The 22,976-nt window shown below is 47.7% G+C and overlaps 1 protein-coding gene across 1 annotated transcript; it reads left to right on the forward strand.

Annotated features, from left to right (window-relative positions):
- The first annotated feature begins 110 nt into the window (after positions 1-110).
- On the forward strand, positions 111-21,072 carry ASL (argininosuccinate lyase). The gene is made up of 17 exons (XM_034752606.1): positions 111-213; positions 507-571; positions 3,662-3,856; positions 5,672-5,755; positions 6,405-6,461; positions 8,314-8,411; positions 9,346-9,423; positions 10,236-10,313; positions 11,106-11,158; positions 12,900-12,962; positions 13,873-13,987; positions 16,392-16,476; positions 17,570-17,629; positions 18,616-18,699; positions 19,143-19,223; positions 19,766-19,872; positions 20,824-21,072. The coding sequence occupies exons 2-17, from the start codon at positions 560-562 to the stop codon at positions 20,972-20,974; spliced, it is 1,401 nt and encodes a 466-aa protein (XP_034608497.1). The 5' UTR covers positions 111-213; positions 507-559; the 3' UTR covers positions 20,975-21,072.
- The last annotated feature ends 1,904 nt before the right edge of the window (positions 21,073-22,976 follow it).

Genomic DNA, 22,976 nt, shown 5'->3' on the forward strand with positions numbered 1-22,976 from the left:
GTCACTTATTAGCAATGCAGAGGTTGGCGCATGAAGCAGAGGCAGCATGGAGGCGGACGGAGAAGAGAACAGCCAGCATGGGGGGCGGGGATTGGAGGTGGGAGGGAACCCCTGGCCCCTCCCCGGGGTGGGTGTGGAGTGGCCGGTGGCATGAAAAGGCAGTCGGGCTGGGGCCAGCGAGACGAGCAGCGTCGGTGCTTTGCAGCAAAGCAGGTGAGCAGGGCTGGTCGCCGCAGGGGCGCGTCGCGGTTCGGGTTACAGCCGATCGGTCCCTGTTCGTTATTCCGTGCCGTGCAATTGCCTTCCGCCTTGTGTAACCCGGCCCCTGGGCTGCTGCGGGCGGGCACTGATGATGCAGCTTTCACTATGTGCTTTTCTTGACCCTGGTTTAGAGTAAACAGATTGCAGCAAAGCTGGGGGTACTTTCCAGGCAGGAGCGGCTACCCCAAAGCTGCCCACTGCCCTGCCCGGCTGAGGGGAAGAATCAGTGTCTTCTTGTCTTGCAGGTTGCACAAGTTGCTGAGGTTTCGGTAGGCGAGAGGGGGAAAAGTCATCCGACATGGCATCTGAGGTGAGTGTGAGCTTGGATGCATCACCAGGAGCTGTCACCTGTTATCAGTGTTCCTATCATGGGAGCTGCTCCACGTGCAAAGTACATTTGTTTGGAGGGAGTTGGAGTCAAAAATATGGCAGACCTCCATTTATTTGAGGGGTTCTTCCCATGACCAAGACTAATTCTTTTAGGTGGCTGTCGCTCTCCTGTTTATCACTCTTCGGACACCCACTCGTAGAGTTGCTTGCCCAAGACGCTTCTCTATACAAATGCTGCATTCTTAGCACTGGCCCCGGACCCCAGTTAGCAAAATCTGACCGGTTCCCATAGCGGTTCGTGCTTTCCATTTTCAAAAATTGCTAGCACCGTCTTCTTGGTCTTATCTGCTATTGTGTACCATTGTTATCACTATTCTGATAAGCGTCTCTCATCTGTCAAAATTTGCTAGCCTTGCTCTTTCCGTTGTTGGTCCAACTGGTAGCAAATTTTGACTAGGGGAGAAGCCCATACAAAATATATTCTGAAATTCTGTGACCTCTAAAAGATGAGAAAAACTGTTTGCATGTTCACAACTAGACTTTTTTCAATCACTTGCAGTAAAAGTTCAGTTACCTCCATTGTCTGTTTATGTCCGAATTAATATGGGGAGAACCTGAAACAAAACACATAGATCTGTCTTTGCCCATTCCCCAGTCCAAATGCTTCTATAGTCTCGTGTTGATTTCCAGATTTCGTCCCCCTTCACTTGTCCTTAATACAGAATTGATGAGGAAAAAATCCTATCTACTCTAAAGTTCTGCAGAGATCAGCCTGTGTCATTGTATAGGTTTGACAGGCAAAATACCATTCACTTGAAACAGTAGAGGAAATCCATATGATGGCAAAATCTAGGTGGTAGCGAAGCTGAGGCTGTGCAGAATTTGACTGACAACATTTAGAATTCAAAATGGCTGTATTGCCAAAGCTGCCCTAAAAATAAATTTTTAAAAATCTCCAACTATAGGCCCTAATTCTTCAGTCCTGAGGGCAAAACTCCCCAGGACTTCACTAAGTGTATTGCCCCCATAGGGACTGTAAGATAGACCCCAGGAACAATCTTTGTTCATCAGGGATTGGTAGATATGTGGAGACAGTCCTTGGGGAAAGACTTGCTTAACAATGACCCCACTAGCTGATGAAATAGTGGCACTGATTAACTTGAAACTGGGTCCTCTGCCAGAGAAGGTGGCTGTGATTCCTGGCCTGCAGAGGGAGTAGAAGGGGTGTGAGAAATATATTAGATGGGCACAAGTATCTATTTAAACTCTGCTACAGGCACTTCCTGTAAATGCTTCCCAATTGCTCCTCTGTCTGCTAATATCTGCTTTGGAAACTTTCTTTTTGAATCTGTTAGGCCAAACCATGAAGGTTTTTACACAGCAGACATCCCATTTGACATCAGTGGGAGTTTCGCCTATGTAAGGACTTCAGGGATGTGTCCATCTGTGTAAACAAGTGACATGGGACCAAGGGACACATGTTTCTGTTTGCTAATGAAGCAATGCCGTTGTACAAATGCATGGTGAAATAGGTCACACGCAGGTTTACGCATTTGAGTGGCTTAAAGTGTGTTCGCTTCAGAAGGGTGCCCACAAAGAATATCGTAATGCCACACTCCAATGTCAAATTAATCAATGCAGTAGATTTACACCAGGGTAAACTTTGACCCATTTGACTTACTCTGTGAATCCAGAGTAACTGCGTTTAACAGACCAAAACCTGTCCTTCAAACTTAAAACCCAGCAGGCTTGATTCTCCTGCCACTCACACTGTTTTTATCCTGGTGTAACTCCACTGCAGTAAATGAAATTCTTCCTGATTCACACCAATATAAGTGAGGAGAGACTCTGGAACAATGTGAACTTAAAATACTTCATAATTTCAGAAGTGTTTTTAATAGAGGTAGCTTGTATCTGCTCGCAGCTCCCTCTCACTTAAAACCCCTCCCCTGCTTTTTATTTTTTATAACGAATGTATCCTTCTTTGTTCGAAACAGTGGAAAAGTTCTAGTCTTTGCTATGTCCTTTGCTGACCAATTATTTTGCTCTAAAAGGATGTCAGTGGCTTTCAACTGCTTTAAAAGAGAGGTCAATGCTGGTTGTGTGTCACATGCCCTTATACTTGCTTTGAAAAATGAGGACATAAAGATGCCATACTTGTGTTGGGGGCAAAGTACAATTGGTTAGCCCATGATCCAGCAGTAACGGTTCAGTAGCTAGACACTAATGACAAAGACAAACTGCCCATCTCTGGAACGGCATGCAAGAGTTCTGGCATTCTGAATATTATGTCAGCCTTTTTCTGATCTGTGCTCTTATGATGACTCAGAGGCTGTATTGCTTATTATCCGAGCATTGGCCACATTCTGCTCTTAGATGAATACTGGCACTTCCCATTCACTGCAGTTCCGAAGTGATGTATAATTATTTTCATTGTGGTAGTGCCTAGGACCCCACTGTGCTACGTGTCAACACAGAACAAAAAGATAACCCCTTTCCCAAGAAGTTTACAATCTAAATACAAGACATGAGACAACAGGTGGCTACAGACAGATGGATGGGGGAACACAAGGAAACAATCGGCAGCGTGGTAGGCAGTGACCTTAGCACACCAGCTGCCGAACTTTTGTTTTTTGTAGGTAATTACAAACTGATAAGCGTGCATAAGGGAGACGGACTCATGATAAGGGTCTGGGAGAGAGAGAGATGTAACGGGAGAAGCTGTGGACAGGAGCGTTTCAATGTATAAGTTTAAAGCAGGGCTCGTTGCTCCCTTTTGTCCTGGCCTCTCTCTGCACAGGTTACAGCAGCGTAAACTCACAGCACCTTTGACATTACTGCCAAAGTTGGCCTGTTGATTCAATGGAAGTTAGTGTCATAGGCCAAATTAATTGACAGAGTTGTACTCCCCTACACCAGGTCTCAATTTGTTCCTTCTATTCTGGTAGATTCAGGGATGCTGTCCCACAGAATTAATACTCATCCCAAAGAGTGTTTCTTTGAAGGTTCTTTCAGATTTACCAGCATGTCCTTTTAAGCTGCATTTTTTAAAAAACTTCCTTTTCCACAGGGAGATAAACTTTGGGGAGGAAGATTCGTAGGAGGCACTGATCCCATCATGGAGACTCTCAACTCTTCCATGACTTATGACCAGCGGTTGTCGGAAGTTGACATCCGAGGGAGCATGGCTTATGCCAAGGCTTTGGAGAAGTCTGGGATTCTAACCAAGGGTGATTTGGAGAAGATTCTGAGTGGATTAGAAAAGGTATGTATTTGCTTGAGCACAAAGTGTGGTAAAAGGTGGTCAGTCATCGCCACAGGTACCCACCATGACTTGAAACTTTAACCACTGCTCCTTGGCTGATGATCTTCCTCTTTTCAGGTAGTCTGCATTGTAATCTTCCTTAGTCCTGATTCAAGAAAACATTTAAGCCCATGTTTAAGTCCCATTATTTAAAAGTAGGCACATTACGTGCTTCCCTGAATAGGGATGGTGTCTTGAATCATGTCTTTGATTATAAAGTTGGGGGTCCAGCATCTGCCCTGACCCTTGGCTTATCTCTGCTTCCCGTTCAGTTGTATGCAGTCTAACCCATGTTGTGCTTAGGCTGCTCCATGCCCCCAAACAGTTGCCTGGAGGAGATCTCCCATTTTAGTGTCTCTGTTCCTGCAGGCAGAAACACAGCATCAAGCACAACAAATCTGTAAGCCCGCTTCAAGCCCCTGCCATTTCCAACTCTGAAAGATTTGTCGTTTCTGTCGATAGCTATAGCATCACAATATCTGAAGGTATTACAAAGGTGAATGATTTCCCAAAGAGGCAACTCATGGTCATGAGTCTATCCTTTATTTGGTCTTCACTTCAAAAAGAGGACGGGTTTTTGTTTTAATGACTTCTGTAGCATGCCTGCATCACTTTGTTTTTGGAGACATGGCAGTGTATGTCTTGGGACTACTTGGATATATTTCGAACAATTGATCCCTGGAATCCTGAAGACTAACACGTTCTAATGGCATGAACCCAGGCCAGGGAGCCAAGAACTCTAGTTCTAATGTTGTCTGACATTGGCTTGCTCTTGTTGCCTTCGGAAAACTCACTTAATCTCTTAACCCTCATTTTTCCCCCCCATCTGTGAATGACTAGTGCTATATGTGTGTTAAAGATAGTCCCATTTTTAAGATCAACAGCCTCCTTAGCATCTGTTTAAGATGTGCTTAGATCTAGAAGAAACAGAACCCTGTGTTTAATATAATGTTGGCTGGTAGCCCGTGACCCCAGGTAATGTGGCAGGAATGTGGGTTCTGAAAGTCTTCTACAAATGTTATTCAAGGCCATTATGGAAGCTGGGACACCCTGCTGAGGTGAATTCAGTGCAAACCCCCTTCCCAGAACAAGCAGTACTCCGGAATTGTTTCAGTAGAAATTGGGAGTGTTCTCTTTGAGCTGACGCAGAGGATGCTCTTGTGTCTGGCTGTCTGAATTAATTCACCATATTGTATAGGGATGAAGAGAAAAGTCAGCCGATAGGCCAGGGGAATGCATCTCTGTTAATCCATTGTTGCTGCTTACACACTGAACAATGGGGAATCCATACAATGTTTACGTATGAAAATGTTGGTGGGTTTTATTGCTGGTTGACTTTTCAACTCACTTTGTCAAGTACATTTTTAACCTCACGTGTCTTAAAGGTTAGTAGCTAGAGATGGAAAAACGGATTCATGGAGTGCATCCCCCAGAAAGTGCAACAACACCTATTCCTGCACCCTGAAAGAGGGCGTGGCACTGATCTGATGCAATTTTAATGAGACTTAAGATGTATTTCTAAACTGACAGCAAGAGTCTCTTAATAATGCTTTGCACTTTTTAGTTCCTGATTTTGATCTCTTGTGCACCATTGGGCAAGTTCAGTGATTTCAGTCAAGTTATTTAATCACACCAGTTTGAGATCAGGATGAGGCTCCAATTACTAGATCTGAGGATGGCAAAACATTTCACAAACCTGAATGAATCAAGCCTCCAACACCCTTGTGCAGAAAAGAAGCGTCATTAACCACTGACCGGTGTCTTTTGCTGATGTAGATTTCTGAAGAATGGTCCAGGGGAGCCTTTGTGGTGGTCAAAAGCGATGAGGATATCCACACTGCCAACGAACGCAGACTAAAGGTCCAGTTCCTTTAATTTCCTCATAACTTCCAGGTCATGCCTCTGATCAGTCTGGCAGTAGTAAAATAAGTCTTCTCCCCTTAGATCAAAGTATTTAAGTGTTTCCTTTTTAGGCTACATCCCTATTGAGAGAATTAAAAATATGTTGCAATGACAAAACTCTTATTTATACGTTTGGTGGCGCATATATATATATATATATTTTTTTTTCCATCTTATTTTGTATTCAGAGTGAGAGAAGGCCCTCCCAAAATATTATTAGGAGAAGACTTGGCCAGACCTGGCCCAAAGCAACCTTGGGCGCTGATCCTACTTATGAATGTTAACCACATGCTTAACATATTATTAGTTACTACTGAATATGTATAGTCTAGTGGCACCTAAAGGCCCCAGTGGGGATTATTTGTATTGCAATAGCATGTAAGGCCCCTGATCCGGGGCCCCATTGTGGACCACGCACTGTACTAGCACATAACAAAACTGTCCCTGCCCTGAATTGCATGGCTCCAGTGTATTTGCTTGCATAAAGTTAAGCATTTGCGTCGGCGTTTGTGAATCCAGGCCTTGGCTTTTAAGCGCAGGTGGGGTCTGCAGTCCTTATCGTTCCAATACTGCTAACACTGATGGGAAATTCTTCTGTTGCCCTCAGGAGCTGATTGGGGATGTAGCTGGGAAGTTGCACACCGGACGAAGCCGGAATGATCAAGTATGGCAAGAATTGTCTTGTGTCATTCAGTACTTGCTTTGTCTCTTATTTCCTTTTACCTCCTTTCCCTTTTCTTAATTGACATCTCTTGGGACTTAGTCACTGCAGGTGTGCAGCTCATCTAGTGGCCCATGAGTGCTGGGTGGACAGAATGAGCGCAGTTGCTGAGCAATGGTATTGGGTATGAACACAAATTGTACTCCATTTCTTTTGGCAAAGACGGTGCAGCCAGTCTCTTGCACAGCGTTCCTTTGGAACTCAATAGGAGCTCTGTGCAAACGAGAGAACCCGAGGTGCTTCAAGACTCTTTCAAACAAGTTGCAGCCGTTCCATGGCAGGCTTCAGGGTTTCCACCTGGACTGAACATCATTCCTGCATGAACTTAATGGTCCAAAGCAAGGACAGAACTAGGGACTCAGTCCCAACCACTTGAGCTGAAGGTGAACCCAAGATAGATCAGACTATGACTAGTACCGCAGCTATCTTCTGCAGCCACTAAAGGGTGATCATCTCACGCACACTGGAGCAGGTTAGAAGTGCTACTAAACAGAGGGAGTGGCGCACATATGCACTGCTTTGGAAAGCATCTAGCTCTCTGTTGAAGACTCTGGGATCTAGTAGCCCTGAGGGAAACTTGCATTTTCCCAGCGAGGGGGTTATGTTTGTGCAGAGAGAGGAAAAAATTGCCCCCCAGTGTGTAACCGCACTGTATGTTCTGTTTCCATTTCTGAGGGACTTCAGAATCCCAAGTCTAGCCCATAGTCATGGGGATCCTCCTTTATAGCTCACACATGTGTACTCCAGCAGTTATGTGAAGAGCTTTGCAGTTACCACGGCTGTTGCTATGGTTAGGCGAACACCTGCAGTTAATTTTTACACTTCTGCTTTGACCTCTAGCAGTTTTTCTAACTTTTTTGGTCACTGTTAATTTTATAGTCCCAATATACTCCATTTTATCACCATTACTCAGCGATACTGACTCCTCGTCCTTTTCAATTCAGCGCTTCAGATATTAGTCCAGGCTGCTGACTGTTGCAGTAATTTCATTTGGCAAACCATGTTCTTGACCTTTGGGACAAATATTGTGTTTAGATCTGATCTACTAAAATGTGGAGTCCATAATTTTTCCCAGACTCGTTCTCCATCCCCCACCTTCTAGTTCTTTGTTTCCCTAGATAATTTTGTTTTTCACTTCTCTCTCTATGGGCCTGATCCAGCACCCTTTGAAATTAATGCAGTTTTTCCAATGGCGTCACTTCAGCACTGGATCTGGTCCTGTGTGTCTGAGCATGGAGTACAGGTTTTCCAGAAAAAAAGCTTAGGGTTATCTGTGAGCTTTTGGCCTCTGACAGGTAGATGGACCAGACCTCTAAGCTTTGGACTGCTTGATGTTCTATTTTGAGTCCCTTCATGCTTGTATTGGCTTATGTGATTATTTTCCCCTCTGTGTTTGTCTTCTGCAGTGACTGGGACCTGATCCTAACAGTAGGAGTTACAGGTTCATAGCACCTTTCGGGAGCAGACCTTCTATTAAGGGAACCACTGATGGGGCCTGAGCCAAAGCCCATTGAGGCTAATGGAAAAACTCCCATTGGCTTTGGGTCAGGCCCCTGGAGAGCAAATTCAAAGATAGTGAAACTCCCATTTAATAATGAATTAGATTGAAAGCCCTGAAGTGTTTGAATGGCATCCGTAAGGCACTGGGAAGTTGTTTTTCCTATTGAAAGGGGGGCCAGGGGGATTCACTTTGTTATCCGGTTCCCCAAGCTGGCAAAAGTCAAATACCTGGTGAGTATTGTTTGGTCACAACGTACATCAGGCTCCATCTTGACTGACTGGGGATCTCTTGCAGGTTGTGACTGACATGAGACTCTATATGCGAAATTCCTGCTCTGTCCTATCTGCTCACCTGTTGCAGTTTATCAAGACTCTGGTGGAACGGGCTGCTGCGTAAGTCTTTATTTTTCCAAGCCCACACTATGAAATGAAACGCTGTGGCCTCTCTTGGGGAAGCTGCTTGTGTGCTGTGATGTTAAAAATTCTGGGCCAGATCCTTAGCTAGCGTAAATCAGCAACAGTCCATTGAAGTCAGCGGTGTTCTTTCCATTCAACTCGTACAGTGTCCATGTGCAGTCAGGCAAAGTGCTTGCAGCTGCAGCTGATGGTCTGGGTAATAGGGTTGGCCCCTTCTTTTCTCTCGGGGAATGGCTGGCCTGCTGCATGGAGACTTCCTCTTATCCCAGATGTATCCTGGCAACAAATCCTGTTGAAGAGGCTAAAACTTAATTTTAATAAAGCAAAATCAAATAGAGGCAGCTGGGACTGCTTAACCTTTCCAGATTGTAACGATTAAAAACTGTAATGACTTTAGCTGCTGACTAAACTACAGTGATCCAAACAATTTATCATAGACTGATGAGCCTTCATTACAGGATATTTTAATGTCCCAGTTCTCTTCATAGCTAACAAATAGGAGGATAAATAACAACTAGACAACAAAGGGTTGGTACTACCCTAAACCAATAATGTTACAAAAGCATCTTGAAAGCCTAGTGGACTATGCACGGACTGGGAAGTCCTGAGTTCTAATCTTGGCTCTGACACTTGGTTCATGGATTTAAGGCCAGAAGGGACCATTGTGATTATCCAGTCTGAACGCCTACGTAACACGGGTCAAACAACTCCACCCAGTTATTTCTGCATCAAGCCCATAGCTTCTGTTTGAGCTACTGCAACTATTATTAAATTATTATTGTGTTCAGTACTTCCCGGCTTATTGTGAGCCTCCAGCACATAATTTGCAGGTTGTTGGATTTGCTAGATTCTTTTGAACTGTAGATCAGCTGTCACCCTTTTCTCCCTCCTCTCTTACTTCTTATTGCAGAGAAACTGATGTGATCTTTCCTGGCTACACTCATCTGCAAAGAGCTCAGCCAATCCGGTGGAGCCACTTTTTACTCAGGTAACTTTGTAGGATCTGCTGTGACAGTTTGTCCTTGGGGACCAGCTCATTGACAGCTATATGTGCAGCCATGTCACATTGGAACATCAGCACGTGGTGACGCTGAAGTGGCCCCCAAAGCTAACCTAGGAAGCTGCGGTTTTGCAAGATGTCTGAGTTGGGATGGGTAGCGCACCAAACTTCACACTACCAGGAGCCCTATGCTGAGTTAACCGTCCTTTAATGCTCTTCCTCGGTTGTGGGTGGGTTCAGAGAAGAAACACGGGCTGAGTGAATAAAATCCAAAACTCTCCCCGCACAAACAGCAGGCAGCCAAGCTCAGGAACTAAACTTAAAGTAGCTCATAGGCTCTGCCACAAAAGACCATAGGACCAACCCCAACAGCTCCATTTTAATCTGCACTTAGTTTACCAGGGTTCTGAGCCCACGGTCTACTTTGAGTAGATTTTGCAGAGAGCAGATGATTGAGGGGGCCATGAAAAAGAGGGCACCTGTCTCCCACTTAGAGGTGGTCCCTGTAGGCCAGCATTACAGCTCACTGGAGGGGGTAGCATGGGGAAGATTGCACTGCTGCTGGCCTTTCCATCTCTTCACTGACAAAGGCCCCCTCACCATGGTATCTGGGCGCCATGCTTTCCATGCCCATGGTATCATGGGCTCTGTGATCCATTGATAAACAGGATTCTGGTCTCCAGGGTTGACAACCTGGCACTCCTTACAACAGCTACGTTCCACTTTAGAGAGGAAAATGTGAAACAGGCTTCTTTCCTACTGGTCATCTTTTTTTTTCCTTTTGTTTTTTTTCCCCCCAGTCATGCAGTTGCGTTCACCCGCGATTCTGAGCGTCTGGGAGAAGTGAAGAGACGAATCAATGTTTTGCCCTTGGGAAGGTAAAGCGTTCAGTTGTTTTACTTGTTTTTTTGGGGGGGTAACACTTGTGTATCTTACAGAGAAAACACAGATGTGAGGGTTGGGGTCCTTCCACTCAGTGCGCCCAATGTGAGCTGTATGTGCTGATGGAGGAGGTTGTTGAGCTCTCAGTTGTAAATCGCTCAGAGGGCAAAGCTTATAACCTTCTTGTGCAAGTAATATACCCCCCCCCACACACACACTTTTGATACATTCCTTCTGACTACCCTAATCATTGCTCTGCATCATCTACGGCATTGGAGGGCTCCATCTGTGTGATATCCATTGATGGATTGTTAGCCAACCTGAGCGAATGTGGACTGAGAGCACTCTGACTGCTAGTGCTTCTCAGGTGTAATGTTGTGCCTTCAGCCCAGGGCCCCTTGGAAGGCAAATATTTCAGACATGGCTGTCTGGATTTGCAGAAGAGATCTCCAGTATCTACAGGCTCTTCTGTTGGGTACAGGATCCTGCCCTAAACACTTCAAAATAGAAACCACGCCTTATTCACGTTGGTTGACTTTGGCCAGGAGCTAACCAAATATAACTTAGAGAATTTTTCACTTGACCACAGCTCAAAGAGCCGGGAAGTACAGCCCACATACAGTGTGCGATGGGGCAGTGCAGTAGAAAAAGCAGCCAGGTATTCCCAGTCTTAAGACCGGCATCTCTCGCCGCTTTCTGTAACTGGGTTTGTGTTGTGGACACTGCTGCAGGTTTGTGAGTGTCCGAACTGCAGCATGTCATGCATGAGGTTTCTTTCTGCCTTGCAGCGGTGCTGTAGCTGGCAACGCACTGGGTATCGATCGAGAGTTTCTGCGTAAAGGTAAATTTGTCTTTCCATTCACAGAACCGAGTTAGTGAGGGACACAAGTCTGGGGATGGTAACAGGTGGACTGCTGCATCATAGACTAGATCACTTAAGCAAAATGCTGACTTTTGTAGATACTACACCCTTTTCATGAGGTGGTAGGGGAGTAAAGCTCCCATCAGCCAAATGCATTTAATGTACATTATGAGGAAAGCAGGACAGGCTTTAGGAGTTTAGATGCCCCTCACTATACTTATTTCTGGTGGGTGGGTAGAAACTGCTTCCAGTTCCTTTCCCCCCACTTATCCTTCCTCTCAGTTCTGCTCTATAGAGCAGGGGTGGGTGAACTTTTTGGCCCAAGGACCACATCTGGGTATAAAGTTGTTTGGCAGGCCCTGAATGCCCACGAAACTGGGGGTTGGGGTGTGGGAGGGGGCGAAGGCTCCGGCTGTGAGTGCAGGGTCTGAGGTGGGGCCAGAAACGAGTAGTTCAGCGTGTGGGAGAGAGCTCTGGGCTGGGACAGGGGGTTGGGGTGCAGTTGGGAATGAGGGGTTTGGGGTACGGGAGGGTGCTCTGGGCTGGGACCGAGGGGTTCGGAGGGGGATCAGGGCTGGGACAGGGGAGGGATATGGGGGGGTGGCTCGGGGGTGCAGGCTCCAGGCGGCGCTTACCTTAAGCGGCTCCCGGAAGCAGCAGCATGTCCCCCCTCCAGCTCCTATGCGGAGGCGCGGCCAGGCAGTTCCCAGGCAATGGGAGCTGCGGGGACCTCACTTGGAGCCCCCAGTGCCCCTACACATGCTGCTGCTTCCAGGAGCCATGTGAAGTGGCCCCCAACTCTGCTCCCCAGATGGAGCGCCGGAACAGGGCAAGCCCCAGACCCCACTCCCCAGCAGGAGCTCGAGGGCCGGATTAAAACAGCTGGTGGGCTGGATCCAGCCTGCAGGCCGTAGTTTGCCCACCCCTGCTCTAGAGGGTCTTCACCCCACTTCCCCTTGCTATGCTTTCCCCTTTCCCCACAGTAGCAGGGGACAGACAGCTAGTTCCCTGCCCCCAACCCTTTCTCTACCACTCTTAAGAGAAGCCCTCGTAGTGGGGCATTTTGCTACAGCAGTCACTAGCAGGGAACACTCATCTTTGCATCTGCCTAAGATGAAGCACAGGCAGCAAGATGCTGATCCATGCACTCTGACAGCAGTAGACCCCAGAGGCCTTGTTAAATTCAGAACCCTCCCTCAAAGACGAGGCAGTACGTCCCTGAGTTTTGTGGGTCCCTGAAACGGACTGTGGTTGGAAACGGAGCACTCTGGAGCCATCTGTGACCAATCACCATTAAACCAGGTATTCCAACTCCACTGTCTAGATATGGTGGAATACCTTGCCATACAGCTTGGAAAATAACAGGCACTAGAAGGCTTGGTCCAAAGCCCATTGAAATCAATGGGAAGACTCCCATCAACGGCAACGTACTTTGCTTAAGTGAGATGAGATTACAAATATTTGATGCTCTGGTGCCTGCACAAGGAAATCAGTAGCAGAGCTTATCAGCTACTGTTCCCTTGAAAGTCTATGGCTAATAATTAAGGCCCTGATTCTTCACCTCTCTTAAGCGTGTGCTTAACATTAAGCAGGTGAGTAGCAATGGCACTACTCCTGCTTAAAGTTTAAGTACATGCTTGGGTAGGCTGGTGAAGCAGGGCTTCAGAGGTCAAAAACTAGCCAATGGTTTGACCCTGTGTATGTTTTTTTAAAATGGCAGAACTTGACTTTGCTTCCATCAGCCTGAACAGCATGGATGCAACGAGTGAGCGAGACTTCGTGGGTAGGTGCAACTTTATTACTCTTTTTTTCCTCTCCCTGAATGCTCACCGGGAACCTGCTTCTCTGAAATTCTTCCCAGTAGATGTGGTGTGTGTGTGTGTGTGTGTACACACACACACACACACACACACACACACACAACTTCCTGGTGGGAAGATTGACCTGGCAATAAATACTACATATGGATATCTGGTGTTGTATTTGTGACCCAGAGTCGCTGAAGTTGGGACCCTGGGGTCTGGATCAGGGCCGCCCAGAAGATTCAGGACCCGCTGCTACTTCGGCGGCGGGTCCCGGGGCAGAAGGACCCCCCTGCCACCAAATTGCCGACAACAACCCGGAGCGGAAGAAGCTCCAGGGGCCCTGGCCCCGCGAGAGTTTTCTGGGGCCTCCGGAGCGAGTGAAGGAACCCGCTCCAGGGCCCTGAAAAACTCTCGTGGGGGCCCCTGTGGTGCCTGGGGCAAATTGCCCCACTTGCCCCCCCCCCCTCTGGGTGGCCCTGGTCTGGATCCTCAGCTAGCGTAAATTTGCAGAGCTCCTTTGGCTCCAGTGCTATGCCGATTTACCTATGCTGAGGATATTGCCCTCCAGAGGAGTTGAGTCCCTCATGTGCTAAGGAGATGGAGTCACCACTAATTTGAAACTATCAGAGCTTTGTGCAACAACCCAAGTGACGGGCCTTCCACAAATCTAATCTCAGGCAAATGCTTCGAAGGTGCCTAAGTGACTTAGGAGCCTGAGTCCCATTGACTTCAATGAGTCTTTGGCTCCCAAGTCACACTTGAATTTTACCTCAAATGCTTATGGCTGTTCACAGCCTGAAGTTTCCTGTGGCTAAATTACAACTGTGACTAGCAATGGCAGCCAAAATAAGACTTTCATATGCTTTTGACTGTCACCTTTCTCTACAGTGGAGTTTCTCTTCTTTGCCTCCTTGTTAATGATTCACCTGAGCAAGATGGCTGAAGATCTCATCATCTATAGTACAAAGGAATTTGGCTTTGTGACTCTGTCTGATGCCTACAGGTAACTCTCTAGGGCTTATCTCAGTCCTACCCCTCCCCACACACACACCAACCCATTTCCCACATTCCAAATAAAAGGAGCTCATATGAATTGTATTCAAACCTTTTTTTATATATATATATATATATATATATATATATAAACAGGGGATCGTGGAGAGAAAAGACCCAAAAACCTCAATTGAGCGAGTTGCTATAGATCTGCATCGCTCACACCCTGCACTGGGATCAGGAGGGAGAGGTGTCTAGCACTCCTCAGAGTGGGTTGCTACGATAGAGGGGGGCTTTCACGACTGGCCGGGGAGAATAAAGATGGCCCTGGGGCATAGCCCCCTGAAAAGGTAGTCTGCTTGGTGGGCTGGCAGTAACATACTTGTACTTCAGATGTCATCTCCCTAACCCAACGGAGCATGCTTCCAGCACCCACTTTTCCGCACCCTCTTTTCACCCACTAGTATCGCTAGCTCCCCAGAGATGCATGTGCCCTGCCCCCATCACCACAGCATAGGCCTGGGTGGTTTGGGGAGGCAGGGATGGGCACTATATATTTGCCATATCCTAATGACAGGCTTGGCATTGAGCTCGGACTGGCTTCTCGCTCAGGTGTGAAGAGAGAAAATTAAAATGTACTCAGATGTGGAGCCTCCTGCTTGCAGAGTCCTGTCAGATGCCCAATAACAACAGCATGTGTTTGAGCGGTCTCTTATCATTCACTTCTGCACCTGGACATATATTCCCTGTTAACCTGATTTTTCTTTTAGACTCAGGGAGACCAGGTTACTTGTGTGATTATTTCACTTTTGGAATGAATTGCTGCTAGGAGCAGGGCTGGCGCAACCCATTAGGCGACCTAGCCTCACTCAGCCTCTTTGCCTCAGTTTGCCTGCCTGTAAGATGGGCATGGTTCTGCTTCACAGAAATATCATGCAAATTAATACTAGAGTGTCAGACATTAGGAGCTTTATAAGTGTTCATATTACTAAAAAAATATTTTGACTCTGATCCCAGTAAAGGTCAGATCCTGTAGCCCTACTCTGCTGAATCTTGTCATACTCACTGGGCATTTTGCCCGAGTAAACATTTATGGAATCAGGCTGTAAATGAGAAGCCAGGAGAAAAAAAAAAATCCTCCTATGCTGGGAGTTCCCGTAAAAAGGGCCTTTCCTTAAACAGCCTTGTTTTGCAACCCTTCCAGATTTCCTGTTACTAGTCTCATTTCTCACTCTGACGGGGTTACCAAGCCACATTTTGTTAGTATATCCTGGTACGAGAATGACCACACCCTTAGGGGACTGGGCTCCCTTCAATATACGTACATAGCTGTTGAATAAGACAGCTAAGATCTTTCTATCTAGACAGAGCTAAATCCAGAGCAGCTTTGATACTGGCTCGGGAGTAGGGATGCATGGTAGCTGTAGACAAGATGCACGGTAAATTTATCTACAAGCATCCCTGCTCTCTTCCCATGAGACAACCTGGCTTGTCTAGGCTGAGTTAGGGGAGAAGCAGCACGTATGGGGGATCTGAGAGACCCAGGGAAGTGTGATATTTTGCATCTTATTTAAAGTCTTCATTAGACAGACACAGAATCCCTCTACTCCAGCTGCACAAGCAGCATTTTAACATGCAGGGACTCTGATTCTGGTCTCAGCTGTGCTGGCTTAAATCCGGACTAGTTCCATTAAAATGGAGCTACAACCGCGTCAAAGGGACAGGCTCCACTCCTGACTTGTGTAAACGAACCGAGCAGAATAGCGTGCTATTGCTCTGCGGCCTACTCCGGTGTAGTTCATCCTTGGTGTAACCCCACTGAAGTCAATGGCGTTTGCAGGGATTCATGTGGCCCCATGTGTCTAAGGCCAGGTAAAGGAACTGGCAGTTCCTTCAACTGTGGCTCTCTGGGTGCTGGATTCCACCCAGTGACCCCACCGTGGGATCTTACCATGAATTGCCCGTGTCTCCTTTAACATCCCAATGCAGCATTTCCCAAAGTGTGGGACTAGGGGCTGCAAAGGACTAGTGAGTGGGGCCAGGAGCCATTCCTGCATGCCAGACCCGCTGCTAACATGCCAGAGCTGACCGGGGGTGGGAGGGGCGGTAATGGGTTTAATATTCCTGACGTTTTCTGGAAAATTCCAGACATCGGCTTGCCACAGTTTAGGAACCCCTGCCCCTACTGGGTGTGTCGAGGAAATAGCCCCATTGTTCGTGATGAACGCTGGAGAGCACCGGGTATTTCCTGCCACGTGCAGCTAGACTGTGCATCGTGGTGGCAGGTGTAGCTTTCCTGGGCCCTGGGGTCTGCTGCAGTGCAGTGTACAGAGCCCCCGTGAACTCTTTCCCATCTCGCTTTCTCTACAGAAAGGGACCTCGCCAGTCTAATGTGCTCCGTGTTTTGTTTTCAGCACAGGGAGTAGCTTGATGCCTCAGAAGAAGAATCCAGACAGTCTGGAGCTGATCCGCAGCAAGGCTGGACGTGTGTTTGGAAGAGTGAGTCTGCAAGGGGAGGAGATGTCAGAGTGCTGGGGTGCTCATTAGGATAATCTTTATCCCCAGTTAGCGTAGTTGGGAGAGAAATTTAAATCCCACCCATCATACTCGGGGTCTCTTCCTGAATCTGGGGGAGCCACTGGGCAAGTCCATTAGAGGCTACAGCTGAAAAGGTTGGCTTGACTGGTGTGCGGAACATGAAACGCCTTGGGCCTGATGGCTCAGAGGTGCTGACCATCCACAATTCCAGCTCAAGTCAGTAGGAACAGAGGTGAAAACTGAGATCAAAGATGTGCCAGAGTTTGGGGCACCCAAAGCCAGAGGCCACTTTAACAATTATGCCCTAACTTCCCTTATGTATCAGTTTCCTCAACTGTCACCTGGAGATAATGGTGTGTCTCCACCATCTGCCAACCCTCCGAACATGCTATTAGACAAAGTAGAATATAATCCCTAGGAAAGGTTGTACCACAAGGCTACAGACATCAGGCAAAGCACACCTCCCGGACTGTATCCCAGGTACACACCACAACCTGGCACTGATTGCAGTTAGATCAAACAGGACAACATGGATGACTAGCAACAAAATCCTTACAAAACACACAGCACTACTTGAAGCAATTGCACAAGGTGACCACCAAGCATTACAAGTAACACCACCAAGCGGTCAAGTCTTGCCAGTGGAGGGAAGGTCCATCCACTGTGAATAACAGACATAAGAAGGCGCACATCTGCTACACATTTAATAACCATCTACAGAATCCTGCTAACTGTAGTGAAACTCTGAGAATGGTCCATCTCTTGTTTTTTGCCAGTCTGCCAGAAGGTGTTTGCTTTGGTTAAGGTTTAAAAAAAAAAAAAAAAAAATCTGGCAAATAAAGGGCTGATCCTATTCCCAGTGAAGTCCATGAGAGTCTTCTCACTGACTTCAATGGGCCCTGCGGGGATTAAGCTTTAAATGAGCAATGTCTGGTGTACAGAAATCTGACTAGAGATGCAGCCTTGTCTTTGGAGCTCTGCTGAGTGAAACTGTTTAAAATTCCTTGCTATTCTTGTTTTAATCCAAGTACCATAAACTTCCCCTTCTCTGCAGTGTTCTGGAATGATGATGATTCTCAAAGGACTCCCAAGCACCTACAACAAGGACTTGCAGGTAAACCCCAATTCTCATTCCATTTCTTTGCATGGACACAACAGAACACTCTCTCCAAAATCCATTAATACCTCCACACTGCACAGGACCTGCTTGGTACATGGTTGTTCCATATTCAGAGATGAGGGGATTTGAAGACTGCAGTTGGTATTTGAGTCGCTCCAAATCCTAATGATGGATTATGGAACAAAGGACAATTGAGAATTTTAAGGCTACAGAGCTAGATTCTCCGCTGGTGTCAATCCAGTATATTGATTTGAATGCAGCTATGCCAGTTTACACCAGTTGTGGATCTGGCTCAGGGTCTGGATGGCTTGGAGGTCTGATGATAGGACACAGCAGTTTTATTGCCAGAGTTACTGGCCCAGAGTGACTGCGATCAAGGGTCTCTATCCTCTGACAACTGTTAGCTGAGCTACATTAAGGCCATTGGTGAGGTTGCCATCCAGTTGCTACCTGGAAATATCACAAACAGCACCAAGGGTAGGTGTCTCCAGCCAAGAGCTGAGTGGGTGTGGGGAATGAGCTACTCCTGTGCCCCTCTCAATAGCCACTCCAGAGCATGTGGCAGAGAGCAGCATGGAGAAAGCTTGTGCTGCTGCGCTGTATTTGATACAGGCCTTCGCTCTCTTGGGCGGGCAGTCTGGCACCTTTCACTAGCACATAGGTTCACCTAAGATTGTTTTTAAATGAAACAATCTACAGTGTAGTCAGATCGCCCCCTGCTGAATTCCCATGGGCTGGGCTGAACTGCTATTAGAATGTCCTCCTCAGCTGGGCACTAGACTGCCCGGGGAAAGAAGGCCGTCCTCATGCCCAAAGCTCCATGGGCTGGCAGTCTTCCAAGTGTGGTTATTCCCACTCGTGCACGGAGACCGAATGTGTCTGGTCAGCACGGACACTGTGTCCACTCACCAGGCAGCTGCAGCTCTCTGCTTTGTCCACTGCACTCGGCTGACTGGTTTTTTGTTGTTGTTAACAAATAGGAAGACAAGGAGGCCGTGTTCGATGTTATCGATACTTTGAGTTCTGTGCTACAGGTGGCAACTGGAGTCATTTCCACTCTCCAGGTAAGACTAACTTTTTACTACTCTCTTTTGGGTCTGCTTCTGCGCTTGCGCACTGCTGTGTAAATCAGGAGTAACTCCATCCAGGTCAAGAGTCTTGCTGATAAACAGTGAGATCAGTTAAAACTGATCTCACTGACGTTCCCGTATGCAGACCCCTCGAACAGGGGGGTTGTATAGAGAGGAGGGTCTCTAATTCAGCAGGAGGGAGGGAGTGGTCTCATAGCTGAAGCCTTTGTGCCTCCCAGCAGTTTAAAATGCAGTATCTGGATCATCTACTGTAGTCAAACGAAAGGCAGAGAGTAAATGTCTTACTCTGGTGGGTTGTTTTTGCAATGAAGCCTTTCAAAAGCCAGGCCTCTCCTGGATGAAATCTCCTGTGTGAGGACTCTTCAGTGACCTGTTAGTAGCTGTTGATTTTCTGCTTATGGTCCTCACTTCTCCAGATCCATAAGGAGAACATGGAGAAAGCCTTGAGCCCTGATATGCTGGCTACAGACTTGGCCCTCTACTTGGTTCGTAAAGGAGTAAGTATTGAGGAAATCCTAATGGAAAGCGTGATGGAGGGTTTTGAAGCCGCAAAGACTCATTGGGGTGTGTCTTGGCTTGACCGTGCAAAGACAATTGGGCTCAGTTCTCCTCCTCTTGACAACATCCCTTGACATCATTGCACAGTAGGAACAATGTTAAGCTATTCCATTTTGTGCCAACAGCTGGATACTTCAGAGAAAGGGGTCACTCTCTCCTTTCCCTGCGAGGCACCTAGTTATGTCCTGTTGGATCCCCAGCTGGTGCTGTTTGTGTCCTGAGCCAGCAGGACTGAAAGCCCCTTTGAATGTATCCCCAGCAGTGTAACTGTTGCACTGTGGCCTGGCAGACATTTTTGCAGATACTGTTACCCTGCGTAACATGCACACTCTGTATCCCAGAAACCCCAGCCTCTGACAGCACTGGGAATATTGCGTCACCTTGTAAAACAGGGACCACATTCACTTAAGTGTTCACACACTCTTTGGTCCTGGACCTTAGTTGCTTGCTCACTTTTTGTTGTATGTACTTCTAACTGCAGATGCCATTCAGACAAGCCCATGCTGCGTCTGGGAAGGCTGTCCACCTAGCGGAGACAAAGGGCATCGCCATTAATCAGCTCACCGTGGAGGACATGAAGAGCATTAGGTTTGTATTTCTTAACTTAGCTTTCAAAGGCCATTTGCTAGGGTTCTCAACACTTGTTGTACAACTCCCACAACATCATCTCATCTGGGCATGCCTGTTCCTCAAGCCCTTCTGGGCTGAATTACCATGATGCTACTGAAGTCTACATCTGGACAGTGGGCCCTAAAACGCTGCCTGTGTGAAGAGGGGGGCACACCCTTTACCCATGGGGATCTGCCTTTCAGCTGGAGCCAGGCATGGACAGGGAGATGTGTGCTGGGGAGGGGAACAGATCCTGCAGCAATTCTCGCCAAAGCCCTAACTTTCCATTTTTCCATGGCGTAACTAGAAAGTGATTTTATTTGTCAAACTTTTCGTTGCTGTTAATGCCAGCACCAGAAAGGCCTGGCCTGCAGTCAGCATCTGTAACTGATGGTGTGTGACTAGGCAGCTGATTCCCTGAAGCAGGGTGGATTGATGGGAGTCTCTCCACTGACTGTAGTAGGATTTGGATCAGGCCCTAGGACCCAGATCCTTCAACGGGAGTTAGGCACCTAAATATCTTTGAGGCGCTGGGCTTAAATGTCTTGCAGATTTAGACCCGCTCCAATGCTAACTCGTGTGACCAGCTCTGAAAACTGAAGGCCTGCTTCTCCACGGCCTTGCCCCTGCCTTGTCACTGGCATCTCCACAGAGCAGGTGTAAAACACTGCCCTTCTGAGCGGGTAGCATTTTACACCCAGCTTGCGCTCACTGTGCACAGGCGTAACTGACTACACAAGGTGCAAGGCAGGGCAGGAAGAGGCCTTGGGAATTTTGCCCTGGACTTCAGTGGGAGTGGGATTGGGCTCCATAACCTACGCAGTTACTGGAGTGTGGCATAGCCGGCTTGCAAAGCTAAATCCGTTTAGCCTGTGGGACAGCTCATGGTGGAGCTCTCCACTGACGCACCTTCTCGCTTTGCCTCCCCAGCCCCCTGTTTGGAACTGACGTGTCTCAAGTGTGGGACTATGCCAACAGCGTGGAGCAGTACACCACGCCAGGGGGCACGTCCAAGAGCAGCGTGACAGCGCAGATCGAGCAGCTGAGGGAGCTTCTGAGGAGACAGAAGGATCTGTTTTGAGCGTGGGGAAACTGTCCCGTTCACACGAGGTTTCTGCTTATCGCATGACTCCTGAGTTAATAAACCCAGAGGTGTATTGTCTCTCACTGAAAACCCTGCATACCTGTCGTGTCTTTCTTCCACAGGAAAACCGCAGTGGGGCTTCTTCAGCTATCACGAGCGCTGGCTGGGCCAGAGCTCGAAGGAACGGAAAGCCCACCCTGACCTGAGCAAGCCCTAGGTCGGGGAGTTGCCGCTTGGCCCCCATGGGCTCTAGAAGGATTTTAGTGCAAAATCATCCAGGTTTAATATCTGTAGAAAAAGACCTTGGGAATGCAGAGGTCATGGGTACAGCACAAAGAGGATCAAGGAACACCAAAGGGGCTATCCAGCGTATTAAGGGGAAGCATAGGCACCGACTCCGTGGGTGCTCTGGGGCTGGAGCACCCACGGAGAAAAATTGGTGGGTGCTCTGCCAAATTCACGCGGCAAGCGCTGGGAGAGAGGAGGGGGAATGCAGTGTGCTCAGGGAAGAGGCAGGGCCGGGGCGGGTATTTGGGGAAGGGTCCAACAGGGGCAGGGAGGGGGCAGAGTTGGGGCTGTGTGTGTGTGTGTGTGTGTGTGTGTGTGTGTGCACACCCACCAGCCCCAACAAAAGTTGCCGCCTGTGAGGGAAGTCAAGTCCCATTGCCAGGAGTTGTGGTAGTTTTCCTCTGCACACGCCTCTATCTCCTCCAGGGCATCACCGCCCTGGCTTCATATTCCACTCCGGTGGTGAGGAGAAGGTTTTTCATTTCCCAAACATCTGTGTTGCCTCTTGCTGACCAGGGGTTGTGCAGCCTAAAGATATTCTTCAATAGAACAGGCATTGTCAATTGAAAATGGCTTTGTCTTACTCGGATCAGGGTCTGTCCCTGGGACACTATTAATCTACTAAAGATTCACTTTCAGATGTTCTTTACAACACACACAGGTCTCTGTGGGGCAGTGAAGGCCCCGTTGTTCCTTGGGGTGGACCCCTACTCTATTGGAAGCAGAGTGCTTATAAATATTCATTAATGGATTCCACTAATCATTTACCAGCCTCCTTTGTCTGGAAGACAGGAACTTCCCAAACAAAGGGGAATAGGGGATGCTATAGGTCCTGAAGTGAACCACTTCACGAGGGGATCTGACCAGAATACAGCCTAGGCTGGCATAGCTGCAACCATCAATGTTGGGGTAGAAATAAGCCACTTTCACTCTCTGTAAGGCAGCTATGTAAGGTAACGCCCTTTCTGGAGGGGAGGGGAGGGGAGGGGAGGCTCAGCCATGAAAAATAATCCCCCATTTCCCAAGAATCAAGGCTTTCCTTTCTCTGGTACTAGGGTGGACCCATTGCCCTAAAATGAAAAGAAAATGCTCACTCATTTTCAGGTGCAATTCAGAGTCACACGAGCCAGATGTTGTTTGCACCAGTCACACGCTCAGTTGCTCATTTTCCATGTTTTAGGACTCTGCCCACTCTGTTCTGGCTAGCTAGCTGGCAGAGGGAAAGCAATGCCTCTGCACGAGTGGAGCCTTTGATGAAAAGGGCATGAAATAAGACAGGTTCCACTGACGCACAAAACCAGCGGCTCCAAAAGGAGTGCCACCTCCTGGCCTTAAGTGGGTGTGTTATGGGTTGCAGACCCAGCCCCTCCCCCTTCAACAAAATTAAAATCAGGCTGGGTTGCTAAGAGATGCACTTGAAGCATTGTCTTATCAAAGGTGCAGTGCCACTTTCATCACAGCCTGGCCTCCAGTTTGCAGCTATTTTCTTTCTTTCCCCAAACGTCCTGTAGCTTTAACACTTCCCTCTAATCCCTATCGCCAAACTCATGGTCAGCAGCTTTTAGCCACCTACTGATGTGATGGCCCTTAATGCCGATCAACAGCTGTTAACAGCCAGAAGGTACGTGTTGCGTGACACAGGGTACCGTCGGCCCAAGGAACAGAGCTGCACAGAGAATCATACCCAGGTGTTCTGCATGACCAAGCATTC

The sequence above is a fragment of the Trachemys scripta genome, chromosome 18, assembly GCF_013100865.1.
Source record: "Trachemys scripta elegans isolate TJP31775 chromosome 18, CAS_Tse_1.0, whole genome shotgun sequence".
Taxonomy (NCBI): domain Eukaryota; kingdom Metazoa; phylum Chordata; order Testudines; family Emydidae; genus Trachemys; species Trachemys scripta.

Coding starts and splice junctions, on each gene's coding strand:
- ASL (XM_034752606.1), top strand. Junction 5,756..6,404: donor CCAACGAACGCAGACTAAAG/GTCCAGTTCCTT, acceptor TGTTGCCCTCAG/GAGCTGATTGGGGATGTAGC. Junction 16,477..17,569: donor CTGGACGTGTGTTTGGAAGA/GTGAGTCTGCAA, acceptor CCTTCTCTGCAG/TGTTCTGGAATGATGATGAT.